The sequence below is a fragment of the Scleropages formosus genome, chromosome 22, assembly GCF_900964775.1.
Source record: "Scleropages formosus chromosome 22, fSclFor1.1, whole genome shotgun sequence".
In the NCBI taxonomy this organism is placed as follows: Eukaryota; Metazoa; Chordata; class Actinopteri; order Osteoglossiformes; family Osteoglossidae; genus Scleropages; species Scleropages formosus.
In genome coordinates, this window is record NC_041827.1 from 14,975,547 (window position 1) to 14,998,070 (window position 22,524).

Genomic DNA, 22,524 nt, shown 5'->3' on the forward strand with positions numbered 1-22,524 from the left:
TATGGCTGCCACTACCTGCCAAGAACTAATAGTCGCACCTTAGGATTAAACCCACAGCATCAGAGGTATGGTAAAACTCTTTGGACAAAGGCAAGATAAGTCAATATCAGACAAAAATATTAAATTAAGGCATAATCAGAGAATATTCCAGTAATATTCTAAGAAGAGTGTGTCAGTTCGGTTTAAAAAACAGGATATACTTCCCAGCCCCCGAAGCAAAAAGCAAGCACTTTAAATGTCAGATCAAAGCAAGGTAAAACCTTGTGTTTAAGAGGTCTGTGCAGCCAAGGACTATGTGTAATGAGCTGGTTAAAACATTGACCAGGGCTACAGAGCGCATAGGTAATAAAAGGGGGCTACAGAAACAGTGTGATGTTGAATGACACCCAGGGTGCCAGACACAGCAGCTGGTTCCCATTCACATTGAAAATCTTAAAAAGGTAGATTGAGCAGTTAGATGTCCCCAGAGACTATTTTTCAATTCTTTTAATATGTCAGTGCGGCTAATAGCCCACAGCCCTTCTCCAACACCTCACCTTTCATGGATCTGTCACCCCCTTCAGGTGTCAACCATGTCTGTGCACAGCTTCTCAGCTCAGACACGCACGAGAGCCACGACTAACAAGGGCCCTTGTGGGCAGGGTCTCCTATTAACATCGGAGATCCAGAAGCTCAGTAAATTTGAGACTAATTTAGTTTACCTTAGTGTTTCTCGTTCCTTCTCCTTTTGTCCCTCCGTTTGCTTGTCACAGCTGAATCGCAAACTCCATTGTGTGTGCTTTTTGCTCTTTTCCAACGTAATTGACTTGTAGATCTACACTACATCATGCAACTACATCAGCAAACTCAAGTCACTTCACCAACAGAATGGAAACAATGCAGGTATGGAGTTTGTTTGTTGTCCTGCTAGTTCTCTTCTGGAAGCCCTGTCCCATTGAGGGCCACAGCTATGGCAGCGTCAGAATTACGTATGCAAGCGATCAACTGCTGGCCGTGGAGAAGATACCTTTGTTTACCCATCAGAGATCGGGTTCACAGGACAAACTGAAGCAGACACAGTGAGTAAAGAGGTGGAGTTTTAAGCTGTATCTCCCCTCCACCATGATGGGGAATGTAAGATCATTCACAAACAGAATGGAAGAACTGGTGGCTCCTTTGAGGAAACAGAGGCAATACTGGGAGTGCAGTTCAATGTGTTTTATGGAGCTATGGGAGCATGACCACATCCTGGATGTGAATGTTTTGGTCCCCAGCTTTCACACTGTAATGGCAGATAGGGACATCCAGGGTTGTGTTAAGAGTTAGTGTAAGGCCAGTACCTGCACCAAACCACTAGCCACTCTGTATTGCCTTTCACTGCTCGCCTAAAGGGCCGAATAAATTGGAAAATATCTTGGGAGATATTTATCACAGAGAAAGGTGAACAACAGAACTAAATGACTGTCAGCCAATAGCTCTGACATCCCACATCATGAAGACCCTTGAAAGGCTGGTCCTAGCACTTGTTCAGCCTCTGGTCCAAGACTTTCACTGGACTTTCTCTAGTTTGCCTAGCAAAACAACACTGGAGTGGAAAAGGATGTCATCTACCTGCTGAACAGAGCCTATTCCCACTAGGACAAGGTGGGAAGCACTGTGAGGATCATGTTCTCTAATTTCTCAGGTATGTTCAACAAAATACAGCCTGAGCGGCTGGGAGAGAAGCTTCGGTCACTGCAGGTGGATCCATCCTTTGCGTTCTGGATTCTGGACTGAGCGGAAGAGTCCAGTGCATCAGGGACAATTCTGGCTCCTTTCCTGTTTATACCTCGGACCTCAGGCACAACACTGAGTTGTGTCCTATAAGTAGCTCTCAGATGATACAGCTTTTGGGTGTACCAAGGACATGCAGAAGGCTGAGTACAGAAACCTGAAGCACTTTGTTGAGTGGTACAATGTGAACCATCTGCAGCTCAACACTGGGAACACTAAATGGCCTAAGAAATGGTTGCTGGATTTCAGGAATGTGACGATTGACAGTTGATGGAGTGGATATGGAAGAAGGAAGGAAGGAGGAAGCACGCAGATGTTCTACCAGTCTGATTCAGCTAATACAGTCTTCAATGACAGTTTATGCTGGGGCAGTGGCATTTCTAGAGGTGATACCAGCCAATTAAAGAAGTTCATCAGGAAGGCTAGCTCAGTCCTGTAAGAGCTCTTCTTTATTGACTTATTTCCTTGTTTTATTTCTGTATGTATGTATGTTATGCCAACTTAATCCACAAAGGGTAATTACACTAAGCTTTCATTTATTCATGCACTGCATTAAAGTTTGCACAAGACATGAAGGTAGAATTTCCTTTTATTTTTAGTTAAAGAAAAATGTTGGTGTCAGCATTTATTGTCAGTGACTGGAGAGCCTGGTAACACAAAACCTTAAAAACATTAAAGGAATACATTTTTCTTTTTTTCTTTCTTTTTGGATGATGTAAAGGGCAAATACTAGCTAGGAAGTTTTGCAATACATAAAATTTGTAACTGGCTACCAATGTTTGAAAAAAATGTTGTATGTAAATAAATGCCTAAATACTGAATTAAACTAAAAATGTGCACTGACAGACATAAGTGGTTTAACCTCAAAAAAACTTTAATTAAGAAGATATAGTAACATTATGTAATGAACTGATACAGCTATTAATCCATGTCTGCCACATTGTTCCAATTTTTATTTGAATATAGTTGCCAACATGCACAAGAGTCACTGCTGCATATTGTTTACAGCCACATATAAGAAAGGATGTGACCATTGCTCTAAAATTATACCTCACCCCACCCCCAAAGGTCAGAGGAATCAGTTCTTACGCTGGTATCAACCCAGTACACTGTAAACTCTAAATCATTTTCCAGAAGTATGCTGGAAAAAAACCACAAAAGTCTAACTTTGTGTTTAGATACCTGCCAAATACGTAAAGGTTTAATCAAAGCAGAGCAATTAAAAATTGCTCATATGGCACACTTTGTAACGTTTAGAAATGTAAATTCATTTGTGCCAGGAGTTATCATGACTCAGCCACCCCCCACCCAACCCCACTCTGGCTCTTAGGTTCTAACTCATGTCAGAAAGTAGTTTGGTTTCAAACATGAACCTTATTGTGACTGTAAACCATCAATAATTTTGCATTAACTTTTAGCTGTAATTTAGTTTAGCACTGGCAATTCATCTTAAATATCTTGGCATAATCGTAGGACCAAAAGCAGACATTTGGTGTATTCAAGATATAATAATTTAAGAAACTGAAGAAGGGATACATTTACTATGTATATTTCTCTTTGGCCAAGCACTTGAGGAAGATGTTTTATGTACAGCAGTGAATTCATCTGAATGGAAAAATTTAAAATTTGCTTCAATGACCACTTACCAAACCACTGATGTAAAACTCATCTTTGCATAAGAAAAGATATTAAAAGCCATATTAAAAACCAAATGAAAAGAAGCAGCACCAAGTATAGACTGGTAATACAACAGACACAATGTGCATTTCAAGTGGACCCAGGAACACAACAGCCAATATTATTTCTTCGTTGTCTCACTCACAGTAATTACTGTAAATCAGTGTTAAAGGAAAACTTTTTTTTTTTTTTTTAAGTATCATTCAGTTCTGACTAACAATTTGCCAGGTGCGTGGAAAAGGACAACACCATCAGGAACTAGGAGCAAGTTCATCTGTGCCTTTGTCTTAGCACAGCTAAGTACAACACAAATTGGGAAACAAGGAGCTCATGTAAAGAGAAGCAAATGCAGCAATTCTTGAACATGAATCTCCCTTGTACCTGAATGAACTGATACACAAGGTTATTAAAAATCTTTCATTGGTTCAAAGCTTTGTAATTGCAATGAAGAAAATCTGCTTAATTGAACAAGTCCTCTCACCGAGACCATCTACAGTATTTAATAGCACAGAGTTCACAGAATTTACTCCTAAAAGACAAGGCTGGGGACTGAGTCTAAAAGCAAAATCAATAAGGGCATAATTCCACCCCCCTCAAAAACATATGAATTTAGAATGTGTTGAAATTAGGGGCTGTAAAAGCTGGCTTCCTCCTTACCAATCAGTCAACCACATTTATTTGCGATTCAAGGATATGCAAAATAACAAAATATAGTTCCAATAGTACAATAAAATACGCTGGATCTGGGAAGATGCAATGATTTTTCACTATCTCAACGCACAGGAGAATATGTCAACCCCACCCCACTCTCCTGGAATCTCCACCCTAGTTAACTGGTTGGTTTAGTCCCTCAGAGATCCCTCAGTAGCGGTAGTGGTCAGGCTTGAAGGGGCCCTCTCGTGGCAATCCCAGGTATTTGGCCTGCTTGTCGGTCAGCTTCGTCAGCTTCACTCCCAGCTTGTCCAGATGGGCAGCAGCTACTTCCTCATCCAGCTGCATACAAAGAGACAAAAAGAAGGCAATTACACACAAATAACAGTATATTCACATTATCACCACCCATAAGACCCCTGAAAGGGGGGGAAAAAAAATTATACAATAACTTTTTAAAACCATGATTTTCCAGGTATACCACATTTTTAGTATAGAAATCCTGCAAGTGGGCATAATTTTGATTTGATTTATGGAAATACAAAATACAATAAAAATGTCCCACTAGGGGTCAATAGAAGAGGAGCACACCACAAGAACAGCCCTAAGAAGGGATGTGGGTCCATAAAAATGATGGCTTCCATACCAATGTGAACAGCTGGGGCCCAGTTTTAAAAACAAGCCTTTTCCAGATTCGCCACCACAACGAGAATTCCTACAAAAATCATCAGATGTTCAGATAATTCCTGGCAGTCCTCCCACTGCAGATCTGCTATTGTCCAACCAAACCGTATGGCTTTAGTTAAAGCCCTCAAGACGTTGCCCGCAATCTATTTGTGTGCCACTCAATGCAGATGACCTTCTACACACAGATAGATCCCAGCCTTACTTAGAAAAGTAAAGTTAAGACCATTTCTCTTTTCAATCTTCCAAAAAGCAAAAAACAGAAACATATGAGGTTCTCATTTCTTCACAGCATGTCATTCTGAAATAAAGGCCTAATCTTCATCTAGACTTTCTTGCTATTAGCATTTGGTTAATTTTTACATGAACAAAACTGCAGACTGCTTATTTCCTTTTAAGATTAAGTACTTTAAAACTGAGATGCTTTAAAAGCTACAACAATTCTATGAGACTTAAAACTTCAAAAAGATTTAACGTTGAGTCCCTAAACTTTCAGTTCAGCTGTTTTTCCTTTACGCGAAAATCATTCCAAAATTAGACACTTAAGTAATTCATAGTTATTTAGAATACATCTATGCCCACCCCTCAATTGCAAGAGTTCATGGCCTTGTATTCAGGATCACTACTGGAGTTCGATCTACATTTAACTACATTTAGTTCCTTCTCTCATACTGTTTTTATTAGCAACACAAATGATTGTGTTCCTGTAAGGGATCCCACAGCCTGGTTAACTGGATTTCACAGCCACATAAGCAGGATGGTGTACACAACTTACATGAGGACAACATGTGACATAGTGCTTAGAGCTGTCACCTAGCAATCTAAAAGTCTCCACTTGAAATCTACTCCTGTTGTAGTACCTTTCATTAAAGCACTGACCATAAATAACTGCAGTGATATAGAAATAATTGGAAAGTCGCTTATTTAACATTCAAGGTTGTCTCTGACAAAGACGTCAGATAAATGATATAGGAAATCATGGGAAAAAATATATAGCAAAAGGTTCTCTGGCAATATACACACTATTAGCTAAGATCACACGATTGGTACTGGATGTGTATGAGCAGTGTGGTATGTGTATACATAACATTTTTACTTAATGTTTCACTTAGTATCACTGTTTTCAGTGGCCTAGGAGCTTTAATACTTTGTTTACACCTTTCAAAGCCAAAGTTCCCTTTTTCACCCCTTGCCCAGGCACTGAACTTCCTTCCCATTGTGTTTCCAGATGAAGTATCTCCAGACTTTTCCCCACTTATTATGTTAATATGAGATCAGGCTACAAACCCACTTTGGTAATTTTATTCAATTCCAACCTCCTGTTGCGTGAAATGCCAAATAAACTGCATTAATACTCTTGTTGCATATGCTATGCTACAAAACAAGTCAGCAGTAATTCTACATGTCAAATAAAAGTTGTATGTTTATTTCAACGATATGCCAGACACCAATATATAAGTCCTGAATGATATTCTACTGGAACTGACCTTTTTAGGAAGGAAGTATACTCCCAGGGGGTACTTGCTGGTGTTGGTCCACAGCTCTATCTGAGCGAGCACCTGGTTGGTGAACGAGTTGCTCATGACAAAGCTGGGGTGGCCCATGGCACATCCCAGGTTGACCAGCCTACCCTCAGCCAGCACGATGATGTGACGCCCATTCTTCAAACGGTAGCGGTCCACCTAATGAGAGAGTGACTGTTACAAATTCAATATTTCAACAACATAGGAGCATTTCACCAAAGGAGGACGTCAAAATGGATGTACATCCCCAAGGAAGACTTATCAGCAGAGATAAGAAGTGAGTAAAACAACCAAGTTCTGACCCTTTATGTATTTGGTCAAAAACGCGCGAATCCAGTGGACTACAGTGTGGCTCCATTATGGTATCTGTGAGAGCAGTTAACATTTTTTTCCACCGAACCAGGTCACCAGATACCTACTATTTGTCATTCAACAGTAAAGGACAACCTTTTATCTCATCCTGATAACATGCATCAGATTCTGCTTCAAAACCATTTCCAATACCAAGAAGTCGATGAAACCATACGTGACCAGGATGTTTGTGTGAAGTCGCTGGAGATGATGAACATCTGACGGAGTTCTATAGAAATATGGCACTGCAGTGCTGAAGGGACTTGTTGGAGCTGGACAGATAGACACCGCAACTATCAGGAGGCCATTGAAGAGAGGCAACTAGTGCTGTGTGTTAGTGAGAACATGAGAATATTGTGACAGTTCTGCTTAATACTGGGTCAGCAATGTCAAGCCATTACTCTTGTTTTTACTGTTTCCATCAACTTCAGCACCTTCAAGCCCCCTTTCTTGAGTGACAAAATGCAAAACTCATTTATAATTGGTCATCCTGTACGTCATTCAGAACAGAATGACAGCCCCTTCAGTTAACGCAGAAAAGATCACAGAGGATGCAGCCTTTTCAAGAGGCTAACACTTTCCATGTGACAAATAAGACTAACTTTTTAATTACTAAATACTTTTCAAAATGAAAAGCGTCAGAATTCAACCCCCACCTACTAGTTATGTGAACAACATGGGGCCGCAGACTACAAGTGGCTTGCACTGTGTACTGTAACTTCATTTCTGCATTAATGATGTACCACCACAGTACAGTATCTACATCATTAAGCAATATACATACAGGTCATTTAAATGACACAGTTACACAGCTTAAGAAAATAAGAAGGTGTACAGCAACCCTTTAACTTTGAAGGGCGTGGGCTTTTCGTCAGATACTGTTTCATGTTCACTGACAATTACAGGGGTAGGAAGAGCAAACTGACCCAAAGTTTGGCTGTCTGTATGGCTGCAGATCAATCACAGTGATTTACAAACAGGCAATGCTGTTTACAGGCCTCTTTTAACCTTCTAATCACAACCACATTATTTTATGTAGGAGTGTATAACATTACGATACATTCCAACGGCAAGATGCAAAAGCAGCAGGTTGTGTAGTGGTTATTGTGCTTGTCTTCCACTCAATAGACCTAGGTTCGAATCCCACCTCCTGCTGTATTAGTCTTGAAAAAAGTAGTTACAGGTGGTCCCAGATTTCCGATGGGGTTACGTTGTCCAAAACCCATCAAAGGTCGAAAATACATTTAATACACACCTCTGCGTGACAGACGCATATCGCTGTCAATACCCAGCATCACAAGAGTATCACTCCGCGTATCGTTGTCCGGGGATAGATAGATAGATAGATAGATATCAAAATTCGAAGTACAATTTCTACTAAATGTCTATTGCCAGCTTACCATCATAAAGTCGAAAAAACACCAAGTTGAACCATTGTAAATCAGGGACCACCTGTATCCTGAATTGCTCCACTAAAAATTACCCAGCTGTATAAATGGGTAAATCATTGTACGCTGCTTTGGAGAACCCTATCAGCTGAACAAATAAATCAAGACATTTTTAATGTAATTAGTATTCCTGTTTCTACTGAACTCACTACAAAACTGCAGTAAGTGAAGGTTTAGGGGAGCTGAAACACTGACACTCTTACCTGAGGTTTAATGTTGACCTTTTCTGCAGCATTGTCATTGAGCCATTTCACATCAATCTCACAGTCGAAGTGGCCAATGTTGCAAACAATGGCGTCATCTTTCATGTTTTCAAAATGTCTATGAAGGAGGAAAAAAAATGTGACGATGAGACACACATGCATAAGCAACTCTGCCACAAAACTCAAAATATAAGTGTAAATATGTGAAAATACCCTGAAGTCAATTAATGGTGTAATACATATGGATTGACGAGCACTTCTCAATCACAGCCCTGATACAAGCTTTTTCAAAATGACTTTAGCCTGAATTAGCCTTGTCTATCAAATTAATGGACTCACCAGAAATTTTAAATCACTTATACAAAAAGGGTGCAAAAAAAAAAAAAGGGTATGTTTTCAGTCATCCTGTGCTAATAAACAAATATACTTTCACAAAGCTAAACTAATTAAAAAAAAAAAAAAAATACTGAAATCCAGTACCAAATTATTCAGTCAAGATATTTTTTATCAGTAATTTAATGGGATGGTCAGCAGTTGATCTGATGGGCTCCATCATTTGTCTTTATTAAGCTATTTGACAAATCATTGGCTTTGCCATAATAAATATTAACATGCTGGCTAAACACTGTATGAGGCTTTGAATCTGCTAGTCAACTCATATAGCTGAATATTTTTACTGGAGCATCTCAAGATAAAAATCTTGCTGTGTGGGCTACCAGAGCTGTAGTGGAGAGAAGTTCAAACTCACAACCTTTAAAACTCACACAGCCATGTCCTTCACTGTTTTGCCAACTTCAGGCATGATGTAGAAGTCTGTATGCACACAGGGTCCTCTCTGACAGCAATGTTCACACACACACACACACACACACACACACACACACACACACACACTGTGCATACACGGTGTTTCCGGCTTTTACACCCTCCAGACTGCCTCCATAACTGATTTTTCCCACACTCAGAAAACAGAAGATATATTTGAATACCACTATTAATTCAATAAATACCAAATTTTAATGCACTCACTTTATTTGGGCTGTGGGGTATGGAACGGGACAAAAAACAATTTCTTGACAGAGTTAAACAAATTTTAATACTTAAAAGTAACCTCTAAGATTACTTTGGTACAGGCTGGATGAATCAGTACTAAATCCACAATGACAATGCATTCAGAACACAGCGGAATTCCTCACTGTAATACTTCATAGAATAACTTGTAGGCTTAACATGCAAGGAAAAAGTGCTGGGGGGAGCAACTTGAAAGCGTCCAGCTGAAAGTCGTACAGTTATTCATTCTTTCATACAGTAATACACAGCATCCCATAACTAAATCTGGTGCATTAGCCTGAGATAAGTGCACTCCAAAGCTGAGGGATAAAAAAAGCATTTAAAATTCTGAAGAAAACCATTTCTTTGGGTGTTCAGTGGGAGGCACTGGAATACAAAGGCATGCTCCAGTCTGCATAATTCACTTTTTTTTTTTTTACTACCTATTATTTACTAAAGCAAAGGTCAAGTACTTGTGTAATTTCTAACAACTGCACCTTCAAGCTCCAGTTCCTCTAGTGCTAAAAGAGACTGGCTGTCCCCCTTTTCCAAACACAGAAATGATCCTTGTTATTGGTTTAGCAGATGAGGTCTACAAGTGATGGATATGCTTATAAACAAAGAACTTTTCTTGGATTCTTCCTAAATATTTAGCTACTAGACACATTTGCAATGCATGAGCGGTAGCACTTTGAAAACTGTGCTATACTTAACAGATGCTAGGGACCGTTTCAAAGTGAAAAGAAAGTAAACAGTCCAGGTTGGCTCCCTCTCGACATGTCACAACATGCAGGGATCTTGAGACAAACTGGCAGGCCGAGGCCAACATCTGCACCTAATGCTGAACAGGACTCCAGCACGGTTCATCGGCGTAATCACGCGCAATAAGGATCACAAGGACGAATAGGGCGAAGAGGATGGCATGAGTTGATAACAGGAAATGGGGACTCGCTCTGGCCCAGCCAATCAAAAGAATGCAGGGACATCAGAGGATGATGGCCATGAGCACATGCCGTCACACATTGATAATTTAATAGCACCAGTGTGACGGCCCTGAGAAAAGGTCACGGCAAGGATACCATATGTCGGTCCAGTTGAAAGACTTGCTCTACTTGAAACCAGGAGGTAGGAATGAAATAAGGCACTGCCGTATTGTCCAATCAAAAAAAAAAAAATTTTAGACAAAAAAAATTCACATAATAGCTACACCCAAGTTAAGATTAACTTTTATTATTTCTGCCACATTCTCGCTGTTTGGCCTCATGACGCAATCTTTTTCAAGAGTTTTAAAATTTTTTTTTTCAGAAACCAAACACGTACATAAGATTTAAAATTGTACCTTAAAATGTTTAGTTTTTAAACATTAAAATACTCATTTGTATACTGACATGCGTCGCTTAATGAGAGGGATACGTTTTGAGAATTGCGTCGTTTGGCGATTTTGTCGTTGTGCGAACATCATAGAGTGTATTTATAGAAACCTAGATGGTATAGCCTCGGTGCAGCAAAGATGCAGTAAACACAAGATTTATGATGAGGCTGCCAGCGTAACACAGCATAAAAATTTTTTACTGTAAAACACTATAAGTACAAAGAGTGTACTGTAGTATATCGATAAAAAGTAAAATAAATACATAAACCAGTAACATGTTTATCATCATTAGTTATCACGTACCGTACATAATTGTATGTGCTATACTTTTATACGACTAGCAGCGCAGTAGGTTTGTTTACAGCAGCACCACCACGAACATGTGAGTAACACGTTGCAATACGACGTTACTAGTTGATAAGAATTTTTCAGCTCCATTATAATCTTATGGGACCACCATTGTCTATGCCTTCAGTCGTTAAGCAAAACGTCATTAAGTGACACATGACTAATCAATTTTTAAAATTTAAAAAAGTTACCAAGATGAATAAATGAACCCAAGTGGGGATAAAAACCTAAAAAAAAAAAAAAAAAAAAAAAATCTGAGTTTATGGTTTATGAGTATATTAAATATATTTATTACTCTCTAATGCATATTTTTTTCCTCTTTAGGCAAGCAGCTTTTTCAGACAATTAAGGTAAATAAACACCTCAAACGTAACGTCTGAAAAAAGGACATTCCATTTTCATTTGTATAACTCACGAAAAAATGCAAATTACAGCGATTAACAGCTGAGTACACACAAACTTGTCTCTTATTTCACCACGGTAAAACTACATTCATTAATTACCAGTAGCACACTACTGCAGTACCCTTCATCAAGGTACCAATGTCTAACACTTGGAGTAAGGAGTCAGTTAAATAAAGGTTCATCATTATTTGTACGTTAAAACAGCCTCCTATAAAAGTTCAGCAAAGAGAAGTGTCAAGAGTTTAAAACAACCGAAAACTTCATTTGAATTTTAACGAGGACATGAAAGTAGCTGAGGCTGCAAGTTTGGCAGCAGAGAACTGTAAGAACTGTCAGTTACTCTGAACTGATTTATATATTCATATGATGCCATTAGTCCCATACACTAATTAAATAATTTCAAGTTTTCGATACATTTATAAGTGTGATTTTTTTAAGTACAAATAGCAAACCCAGCAAAACGCACGAGTCATGCGCTCAAAGTTGACGAGAGGTCGCAGTGCAGACACACTAACTCCCCATTTAGCAGTACAATCACGCTGCTGGGGATGCTGTTTAGTGTCTCCGGCACTGTGCAAAAAGAAAAAAAAAAAAAAAAAAAAAAGAAAAAGTAAGAACTGCTGTTAACACTAAATCTAACACGTACCGGCTATCACTTCTCATCTTCAGCATTTCAAACAAGTTAATTTTTTCAGGCAGTTGAATTCAGATTGTTTGAAAGATTGTAAACCACCCGAGCAGCTAGCGTTGTTAGTGAAGTAGGGACTTTATTGCCGCACGCATCTGGCTTTCTGTCATTTTGCTCAGAAAATTGGCTAAACAAAATAAACGAAGACGCCAGTCTCCACGGTAGGAGTATGTATATTTTACCTAATGGCATACAACACAAAACAAGACAAGCGTAACTCCTCGTTGCAAATTTGAGTAAAAGCTTGAAGGAGCAGCAGCTGTAACATTTAAAAAAAAAAAAAAAAAATTAAACCCCCCCAAACTACAAAATTAAACTTTCAAAGATATTATAGTAAGTGACTCCAAAATTAAATTGCTCGATTGCTCTGTCTCCTTCAACAAACCCTTAATTCCAAGTTCAAGCTACACTGGTACTGTGATTACTGTGATATTAAGGCATTACTAAAATCATTTGCATTGTTTGAATTCCACCACAGAATGGAGCGTGTAGCACTATCTACTCAGCACCACTTGTCTCCGGTTCCGAGAAGCGTTATCCACAGCCGCCGTCACTTCCCTAACCTTTTACTTTGTGTCCATGGAAATTAAAGTGTCACTCTGACACCACACTACAAGCAGATTATTGGGTACAAGTGGAACACGATTTTATTTTTTTAGACTGTCCAAATCAAAAGCATGAAGAGGACAAAGAGAACCTCCATACTGTCATTTTAATATTCCACCTTCCTGCATTCCAGTACACCAACCTGCCCATGATGATGTCTTCACAGCCTGTGGTGGTAACAAAGATGTTTCCCTCCTTGCAGGCCTCGTCCATGGTAGTGACCTCATACCCTGCAACATAAATAAACTAACAGAGTGACGTTCCATTCTCTGTACCACAACCAAATCAGAGGGAAATCTCCAAGCTTAAGTGTCAAATGTTCATTACCTGCACAGCCACAGATACTTAAGAACACACATGCAAACACGCACCTTCCATGGCAGCCTGCAGCGCATTTATAGGGTCGATCTCCGTCACTATGACACGTGCACCGAACCCGCGCAAAGCCTGGACGCAGCCCTTGCCCACATCCCCGTAGCCGGCCACGACGGCCACCTTGCCGGCGATCATCACATCTGTGGCCCGCTTGATGCCGTCGATGAGAGATTCTCTGCAACCGTACAGGTTGTCAAACTTGCTCTGCAGAAAGGAGCAGAAGACCGGAGAAGCCGTGAGTCCCTGGATTCACAAACATTCTAATTACCAATTCACACTGTTGGGAGCCCATTGATTTTATATCTTTAAATGTGATTTACAATCAATACTTTCTGAAATATGCACGAGGCAAATTTCAGCAAAATTTTTTCTCTTTTCAATTGGCACCAGCAGCCCACTGTTTACACCCCACTGGCACTGAGCATTGTGGGAAAGAATGCCATATTAGTTTGTATGCTCCCTTGAAGCCATCGCTTGTGTTATGTATTGTAATTGTTTACTGGGAAAAAAAATACTAATCTGAATAGCTGCAGCTTTGCTTCTCAGTTTAATTAGCTAAACAGGGCAATTCATTTCTTCTTATGCTGAGGATAACTCATAAAAAAATATATATACATGCATAATATACTGCATATAAAGATACAGATGTGTACCTGTATGCACAGTACTGAACTTCACTGTAACAGCTCTTAGAAGTTTTGATCATTGTATTCTCTCATGAGACAGAAATAATATCTCATTGTGTTTGAGCAATTTTTGAATGTGCTTCAGTTCTGCCTGGAACAAAACAGAATTTTCACCATATATAACGGCATTTGTCATTTTGATTTTAAAAAATAAATAAAATAAAAGAAAATCAAATCAAACCAAACTGGCCCCAGGAACAGATTTCCATGCACAAACTGGATTCGTAATCCAAGACATGGGTGTACAGGGTACTGGGGAGGTGGAAACTAATCAAAACATGAGCAAACTGGGAGGGAAGAATCCCACCATACCTTGGTGACAGAGTCGTTGACATTGATAGCAGGCACCTTAAGCTCTCCGCTCTTCAGCATCTTGTACAAATTGTGCACTCCAGTCGTGGTCTCTTCAGAAATCCCCTTGATCCCTGCAACGCGAGACACGGGGAACCTTTGTGAGAGGATGACAACCAGACTCCTGCAGACCTTGAATGCTTAAATAAAAGAAAAAAAAAAAAAAAGGTTCCTGTGAGCTTCCATGTTAAGCTATGTATTACTCAAGAGGTTCTCCATGAGACCCAGGGACCGACTGATTCTTGTGTAATCCCACCTCAGGGCATACTGTGCGTTCCAGCACGGCACAGCTCGGGGTGGGGGCATTTGTTGAAACCCACTGGAGAGCTGTAAAAGCCTGCCCTCACATGCCCTCAATGACACAGTTACTCTCTGGCGCAAGAGGGATCCGGTGTGGAGCAGTCAAGCGTTCGGGGGCTGCGGTGCGTCCAACCGGATTGGTGGAGCTACACTGCCCCCTCGTGAACGAGGCGTGCAACGACACCTTTCGCCTCCTTCTGCGAAGCCTTTTTCGACAGCAGCACGTGGGGAGCTGTCCGCCCCCAAGAGAAGTTCCACATCTACTGGTCCAGTAACAAACAAGGGGCAATCTGCTGTGAATTTAACTGATTTGGGAATAGAAGAATTATGGGAATAGACTGAACATCAGTTACAAAACATTCCAAATTGTACTGAAGTTACTTGTTTCCAATCAGTTCTGCTACACTGCCCATATTTTTAGCCTTTGTTGACATCTGCCGCCTTGTAAACCTCTAACAGGGCTCTGGGCTTAGAGCGGAAATACAACATGTGCAAAAAATGCACTAGTCAATATTAATTTTGTGTAATGTTGACCCTAAAAAAAAAAAAAAAAAAGAGAAAAGAGACAGTACTTTTCCTCAGATTAGTATTCATCTTTTCCTGTTTGGATTTAGAGTCACACATTTGTCCACCAGCTACATGAAAAAGCCACAGTTCAGCTGCTGTGTGCTTTCAGCAGACCAACAATGCTGGAAGAAATTAATCTAAACACGCTGACAGAAACGAAAACTATCAACTGCTTTTGAACAGTCCTATTACTAGGGATATATGTAAATATCTCCACAAATACATTCCGCAATTTTCCAGAAGTACATGCTTTCCCCACATTTAACAGGGCTAATTTGATGTGTGAACTGTATTCCACTTTTGTATTATTTTATTATTTATTCTTTCCTGTCTTCATCATTATATATTCCTCAGATTACTTGTTTGTATCGCCTTATTTATCTGTACCACGGACAGTAGGAAAAGCATTTCACCGCACATCATACCAAGTATGGTTGTGTATGTGACAAAGAAAAAAAAATTAAAATCACAGTTAGGCAAATTGCCGCAGCAACGGAAATGAAACACCATTATTTCTTACAGGTGGAATTGGTTCCCAAACAAAGATCACTTAATATATACCTAATTAATTAAATGAATGAATGAATGAAAACTACTGAGTCTAGCTTTCCTTCTGATGTCACACTTTCATTTATTAATCATCAATAAATGTTTGTCCAATGCATAGGGCTTAGGGCAGGGTTCACCCTGGACAGAGATATTTTATAATTTGACTTACAGATATTTATATCATAAAGTAACGAAGTTCACATGATCATTGCCTGGGTCTTTCACTATGCCATCAGAGGCGCTTTGTGGTATTACTTACAATTGTTTTTTCTCTCAATGTAGTACCTTTGATCAACAACTGATATAAAAGAGGAGTTTGTGGGGACAACATTTTTCATCCATTTTAAATTCATTTGAATAAACAATTCAATCATTATCACTAGCCACTTCTTGGTGGAGAAGCAGCCAAACAAGAATTTCATGGTACACGGTACCTTTGCTTTTGTACACGGTACTTTTACTTATGACAATAAACCATGAACTTGGACTTGGTCAGAGTCACAGCAGTCCAGAGCGCATCCCAGAATCACTAGACGCAAGGCTGGGAGGACATACCCTGGACAGGATGCCAGTCTATCACAGGGTAGCACCCCCAACACACACACACACACAATCCCTTATTCGCTCATAATGGGCAATTCAGTGTCACCAATTCACCTGAACTGAAACCCACAGACATGGGGTGAACGTACAAACTCCACACAGACGGAGCTGGATTCGAACCTATGTTGTAACAGCACTACCTGCTGTGCCATCACCATTGTAACATAGCTTTAATAAAAACATAGAAATTAAAAAAAGTTCTAGAGCATTTATAATAGCCATATCCATTTCTTGTTTCCGGAAAATGAAGTAAGGGACACCTCTATTGGAGTTCTTACTATTTAATAGCAAAACTGAAATTTGGATTTAGACATCCCCTCCCAAATGTGTTCGTAAATTGAGGAGCTTGTATAATCTGTTCTGATAAACTGTTTCCGAAATGTCATTTCTTGCAACATTTAGCAAAAAGAATTTTCAATACTTATGAGTGGTCTTGTCATAAAATTAGTCTGTCACTTATAAGACAACAGAGAGACTGTCGATCGTTTTGAGGAGCTGAATGTGAGAGCTGACCCTTCAGGGCACCAAGCCAAGGCAAAGCTGCTCCTGAAATCTTTGGTATCCTGGTCACTGCTGCACCCGATAAACAGCAATCTTCACAAGTAAGATGACACCTTGTCCCTTTAAAGGTAACACAGATTATCCTAATGAAGGTGGTCCCCTGTAAAAGGGAACAGAACACACAGCAGTGCAGACGCCAGTTACCTGCCAGCAGTTTGGGGTACTTCTGGTGCACCAGATTGGTGAGATCCCCACCATCATCCAGGATCATGTTGAGGGGCTGGCCATCCTTGAAGTAGAGGGTCTGTTCTATGCACCAGATGTACTCCTCGTCCGTTTCCCCTTTCCATGCGTACACTGCAACGCAAACACTGTTGTGAAAAGGGGGACAGCAGGCAGCATGATGCTAAGAGCTACCGCCTTCCACTTGAATGACCTGGGTTCAAATCCCACCCCGCTGCTGCAGTACCACTGATGAAGGTACTCACCCTGAACTGACACAGTACAACTTACCCAGCTATACAGCTATTTCTAGTTAACCTACCATGCAAAGAAAAAACAAAAAGTTTAAGTCCATGAATTGTACACAGCAGGTCACCCTTCCTTGAGGGTGAAGTACTGTTACTGTGGTACAATCAACGGCGTGTATGAGCTGAACGAGTGAGATTCGCCTACGCTGCCCCTGCAGTTACACTCACTTACCATCTGAGTTGCCTGCATAACACATTATATGTCACAAGTATAATGGCCTACATGATGGTTCTCCATCACCTGACTACCTGAAAGGATCTGCTGTCACAAACCCTTACTCAGTCACTTCCATTAACTACTTGTCCTGGTCAGGGTCATAGTGGTCTGGAGTCTATCCCTGAATCACTGGGTGAGAAGCTACGGGGTGGGGGGGAGTACATCAGCTCATCACAAGGCAGCCACACACAACCAACAATTTGGCGCATCCAATTCACCAGAAACACATGTCATTGGACCATGGGGGGAAACCAGAGCACCCAGAGTAAACCCACACAGACACAGGGGACAGCATGCAAACTTCACACAGACCGAACTAGGTTCGACCCTACACCTCAACAGCCCAGGCACTATGAGGCAGCAGCACTACCCACTGCACCACTGTGTCACAGAGCCAGTTGTTAAAACAATGAGCACAAAAAGAACATTAAGGTAACAGCTGGGTCCTACACTTCGAGAACTGGTCTTAAAAAAAAAAAAAAAACTAAATTTTTTTTTTTTTAGCAATATATTTGCCACCATCAGGCCTTATAGAAACTAATGTACACACATTATGACAGAGCTTCTAAAGAGGAAATGCTGACTGTATTCTCATCTTACTGATATTTGTTGGCTAAATCAATTTGCATTAGTGCAACATGTGGGCTGCTTTAGGTTACTATAAGGCAGCTGGTAGCAGGTCACAAGTTTGATCCCACCTCTGGCTGTAGTACCCTTGAGCAAGGTACTTACCTTAAATTGCTCCAAAATTACCCAACTGTATAAATAGGTAATTAATTGTAACCTTAACATTGTAAGTTGCTTTGGATAAAAGCATCAGCTAAATGAATAAATTTAAATATTCATTAACTGCGTTTCAGAAATCACTTAACCAGTTCAGGACTGCAGTGCTCTAGATTAATGCTCGAGAGCTGTATATTTTATGTAATTTATAATGTGGGAATTCTGAGGGAAGGGGACACCCTGGACCAGACAATTCACTGCAGGGCTGTACTGTTTCTTTAAAAAAAGTCATGAAAATAAAATGAACATTTACTCATAAACCTTGCTGACTAGCAAATATTCCCTCAAACGGGATTCAGTCACATTCCTTAATGTAACTGATGCCCGTCTGAGGGAATATTTGCTAGTACATCACCAAACGATGTATTTTAAATATTTTCCACTGGTAATTTTGTTCCAGCATCTTAAGAGAGTTTATATTAGTATTACACTTTATTCATTTAACTGACGTTTTCCTCCAAAAAGGAAACTTACAATGTTGAACTACAACAGTTATTTACACATTTATACAGATGAGTAATGGGGTTATATATATATAAAAAAAAAAAAAAATAATAAAAAAAAAAAAAAACTGATGGCAGATATTTCCCAAACCCATGACTGCCCCTCTGCACTTTCAAACAAAGGAGAAAATGCAGAAGATAAAGCAACCGCGAGGCTGAGTCCGCCAGCTAAACTCTGTAAACAATAGGTTCCATTGAACAATATTTACTGCATGTCATATTATTAAACTGCTAAATTAAAAAAAAAAAAAAAGTATATATATATATATATATATATATATATATATATTCACCTGGAATGCCAGCCTTCGCAATGGCAGCTGCAGCATGATCCTGGGTGGAGAAGATGTTACAGCTGGACCATTGGACCTAAAGCAGTGATGATAAAGAAGGGGAGGTGCAGAAAGGTACAGAGGGATTGGTTCCCGTTACAAGGACACTGATGAGCTCAAACACTCCTGTTTCACATGAATTCACACAAATGAGCAACACCATGTGGAGAAGAACAGCGTGTGCCCTAGAAAGACTAAATGTGTACAGCACAAAGTGACGTGGTTAAATTCAGTGTAGCATTTCACAAGGAAATACTTTAAACACAGGATATTTTGAAATTTTTAGACAAAAACAGTTTCCTGTTACAGGTCTTATAAGAGACAACTCAAGGCCATCACACCAGATGTAAACTTGAAAATATTAAGCTTATAAAGCTCACATACTAACAACTTCTTGTCGTACAAATTTCTATATAATAATATATACTTTAATAAAAAATAGTAAATATGATTTACACTTACATAAATGTAAACTAGGGTGTAAATACTTCCCTGCTATAAAATATCACCAAGTAGTTGAAAAATCAGACAACCATTAACCTGCATAAATCAAAATTCTTACTGAACTGGTATATCATTACCATCCTGAGGACAGACTCAGAGCACTTTCACAACACCGCAGGTAAAACAAATGACAAACAAAGACATAACACATATTTACAAGAGACTTTACATATGCGTGCAAGAACGACTAAGCAAAAAGAAAAAAAGTCAAATTATCAATAAATGAATCAATAAATATAGGAAATACGGTCATCACCAACATACTTTATGATGATAAAGTGAAGATTAAATGTTGACACAGCAGTCAGCCAGCAACTCAACCACAACCATTATTTAGTCCAAAAACTCATCCAGATAGTAAATGATCTCGTCATCGTGTATTTACATTGCCCCCCGTTCTTATGATTAAAGATTAAATTCAACAATCAGGGACTGATGATCTTAGTTAAGGGTGGCAGGGAGCGCTTGCTGTGGATAAGTTATGTTAACCAGTTGAGAAGCCCTTTCGTCATCTGGGGACACCAAACACTTTCTCACACTCGCTTGTTACAGTTCAAAAAAATGAGAACCGTGTGCCATAGACTGGCCACCCAAAACTAGCGCACGAAATGCAACCAGGCAGTAATGGCTCATATACCTCTGCTCCCAGGGCCTGGAGGGTCTCAATCAGGACAGCCGTCTGCAGTGTCATATGGAGGCAGCCGGCGATGCGGGCTCCCTTCAACGGCTTCGTCGGCCCGTTAAGCTCCCTCATCTTCATGAGGCCGGGCATCTCGTTCTCGGCGATGGTGATGGCCTTGCGTCCCCAGTCGGCCAGACTGATGTCAGCTGTGACAAGTCAGAGGAAAACTTTTCAGACGTTTCCCCTTCTTATGCCACCTCCTCAGTGTTCCTCCAGCGCAACACTTTCATTAAGTGTTACCTTCCCTGAAAAGTGACAACACGTAGCAGCAGCACATTCGCTAGCTTAGTTTTGGAGTTAGTCCGAGCCATCGGGGCGGTGGTGCGGCGGTGCAGCGGGTTTGGCTGGATTCTGCTCTCTGGCGGGTCTGGGGTTCGAGTCCTGCTTGGGGTGCCTTGTGATGGACTGGCGTCCCTTCCTGGGTGTGTCCCTTAAGCCCTGTGTTGCCGGGTCAGGCTCCGGCTCGCCACCACCCCATGTGGGACAAGCAGCTTCAGTCGGTGTGCGTGAGCCGTTGGTGTCAAAGCACATCGGGGTTGTCTTGAGCGCAGAGCCCGCGCACGCGTAACAGGTGCACGGATTCAAAACTGCACTCCCAAGATGACCCAGAGCAACCGCACCTTCCGTCCAACTGGAAACGCCAAGCCACGTCCACGCCGAACTCCAGTCCTTAGCACCTCTGGAATTCGAAGCATCTTATAACTCGGCACATTGCTAAGCTGCAGCGACAGCAAAGCGAGGAGCTTTGAAGCGGTGATTAGGGGCCGAAAAGATTAGGCTCAAAGAAAAAAAGGCTTTGAACCCAAAACGAATTGCAATCTGGTGCACACATCTTAAAGATTTACGAGAACGGGAGCTGACACTTCAAGAGCAGGCTGCAGGGCTCGTGTTCTCGTGGCTGTACCAGAATTGACAGACTCAGTTGCACGTGTGAAAATCAACTTTTCCTCTCTGTCTCATCAAACTCTTCTCAAAAAGTGGAAAATGATCAAAATACACACGACCTGAACACAGTAGCATTCGATCATTGCGGAGTTTCAAGCAAAGTCCAAAGTTCAAATTTCATCAGCCCACGTGAGTACTGTACGTGAGACCAGCGTATTATATTTCTCTCTTTCGCCTGGGCCTGTCTGTCAAGTCGAACTAGCGGCTCCCCGCAATGAATCGTGGAACATGTAGTTCTTACAGAGTACGGCAGAATTTACTTTTAAGGCGTAAGATAGCTAAAATGACTACAAGTACCAACATCCTACACATCATCATGAGAATTATGTGTTCTGTAAGAAAACCATGCGCTCTTGAAACGTAGCCAAATCTTACATGCACAGGCTACCTAAGTGTTTCATACGCGATGATGATGCGGCATGCGCAGTTCTACAGAAGGAGAAGGGAGTTATTTAGCGGAGCGAGTATAATAATATTCTATTTTTTCATAGAAAGCGAGGCGTATAGCTAGCGAACCGAACCGAACGACCGCTTGCTTCATTGATCGGGAAAGACCTAATTAGACTGTAAAAAATAACTACCAATGAATGATTGAACATTGCATAATGGCGAGGGAACTGTTAACCTAACGTCGTACTCACACAAGAAAAACGAGGTTTCGACACAAATACGACTTGGCTATAAGCTAACGATTATCTACAGAACCTAGCAGTGACCACGGAATTATATGTGACAGAGCAAATACTGACCGACTTTGAATGGCAGTTTCTCCGACATATTTGCGTTCAATAGCTTCAGATGTGACCAATTGACTTCGCCCCTGTCAGAGAAAGGAGAGGGACAAATTTTGAAGACTTGATTTTAAGTACTCATGGTCTATTATCATATTCATAAGCTCTTTCTGGAAGTTTATTGGCTGGCGTTTGTAATGTACGAGCACGATGCCACTTCGTCGAACGTTTCGTCACTTTGTGCGGACAGAGAGCCGACCAATCAGAGCTCGACCTGCACAGTGGGCGTGAGGCCGCTTCTAGTTGGTCGGCGTGCGCGCGCAAAGGCGGCTGTTAGGTGCGGTTGCGATTTAAAAGTTTGGAATAAGGCGATTGAGCGCATTTGGTTATAGTATTTGCCCGTTCTTCCTACGTGCCCCATCGCTTCACACGTTTTTGCAGTGACGTGACGTCCCACTGCTGTTTCTTCGCCGTGTTAAGCACCGAAAACGTGACAAAACCATTTTCGTCACATATGTTTTAAAGTAATGAATTAATGTTTATATGAATGAATGCGACGCCGACACTTCACTTACACTCCAAACATAGTACAACTATAGCCTGCACAA

At 40.6% G+C, this 22,524-nt stretch overlaps 1 protein-coding gene across 1 annotated transcript; it reads right to left on the reverse strand.

Annotated features, from left to right (window-relative positions):
* Nucleotides 1-2,673: 2,673 nt before the first annotated feature.
* ahcy (adenosylhomocysteinase) lies at nt 2,674-22,086 on the reverse strand. Its single transcript, XM_029247753.1, has 10 exons — nt 21,935-22,086; nt 20,196-20,386; nt 19,016-19,091; nt 16,894-17,046; nt 14,131-14,243; nt 13,129-13,336; nt 12,900-12,987; nt 8,290-8,407; nt 6,252-6,446; nt 2,674-4,422 (listed from the first exon to the last, which is right to left on the reverse strand). The coding sequence occupies exons 1-10, from the start codon at nt 21,960-21,962 to the stop codon at nt 4,291-4,293; spliced, it is 1,302 nt and encodes a 433-aa protein (XP_029103586.1). The 5' UTR covers nt 21,963-22,086; the 3' UTR covers nt 2,674-4,290.
* Nucleotides 22,087-22,524: the final 438 nt, after the last annotated feature.

Coding starts and splice junctions, on each gene's coding strand:
- ahcy (XM_029247753.1), bottom strand. CDS start 21,962: ATGTCGGAGAAACTGCCATTCAAAGTCG. Junction 17,047..19,015: donor TGCGAAGGCTGGCATTCCAG/GTGAATATATAT, acceptor TTTGCGTTGCAG/TGTACGCATGGAAAGGGGAA. Junction 8,408..12,899: donor GAAGACATCATCATGGGCAG/GTTGGTGTACTG, acceptor CCTCCTTCATAG/ACATTTTGAAAACATGAAAG.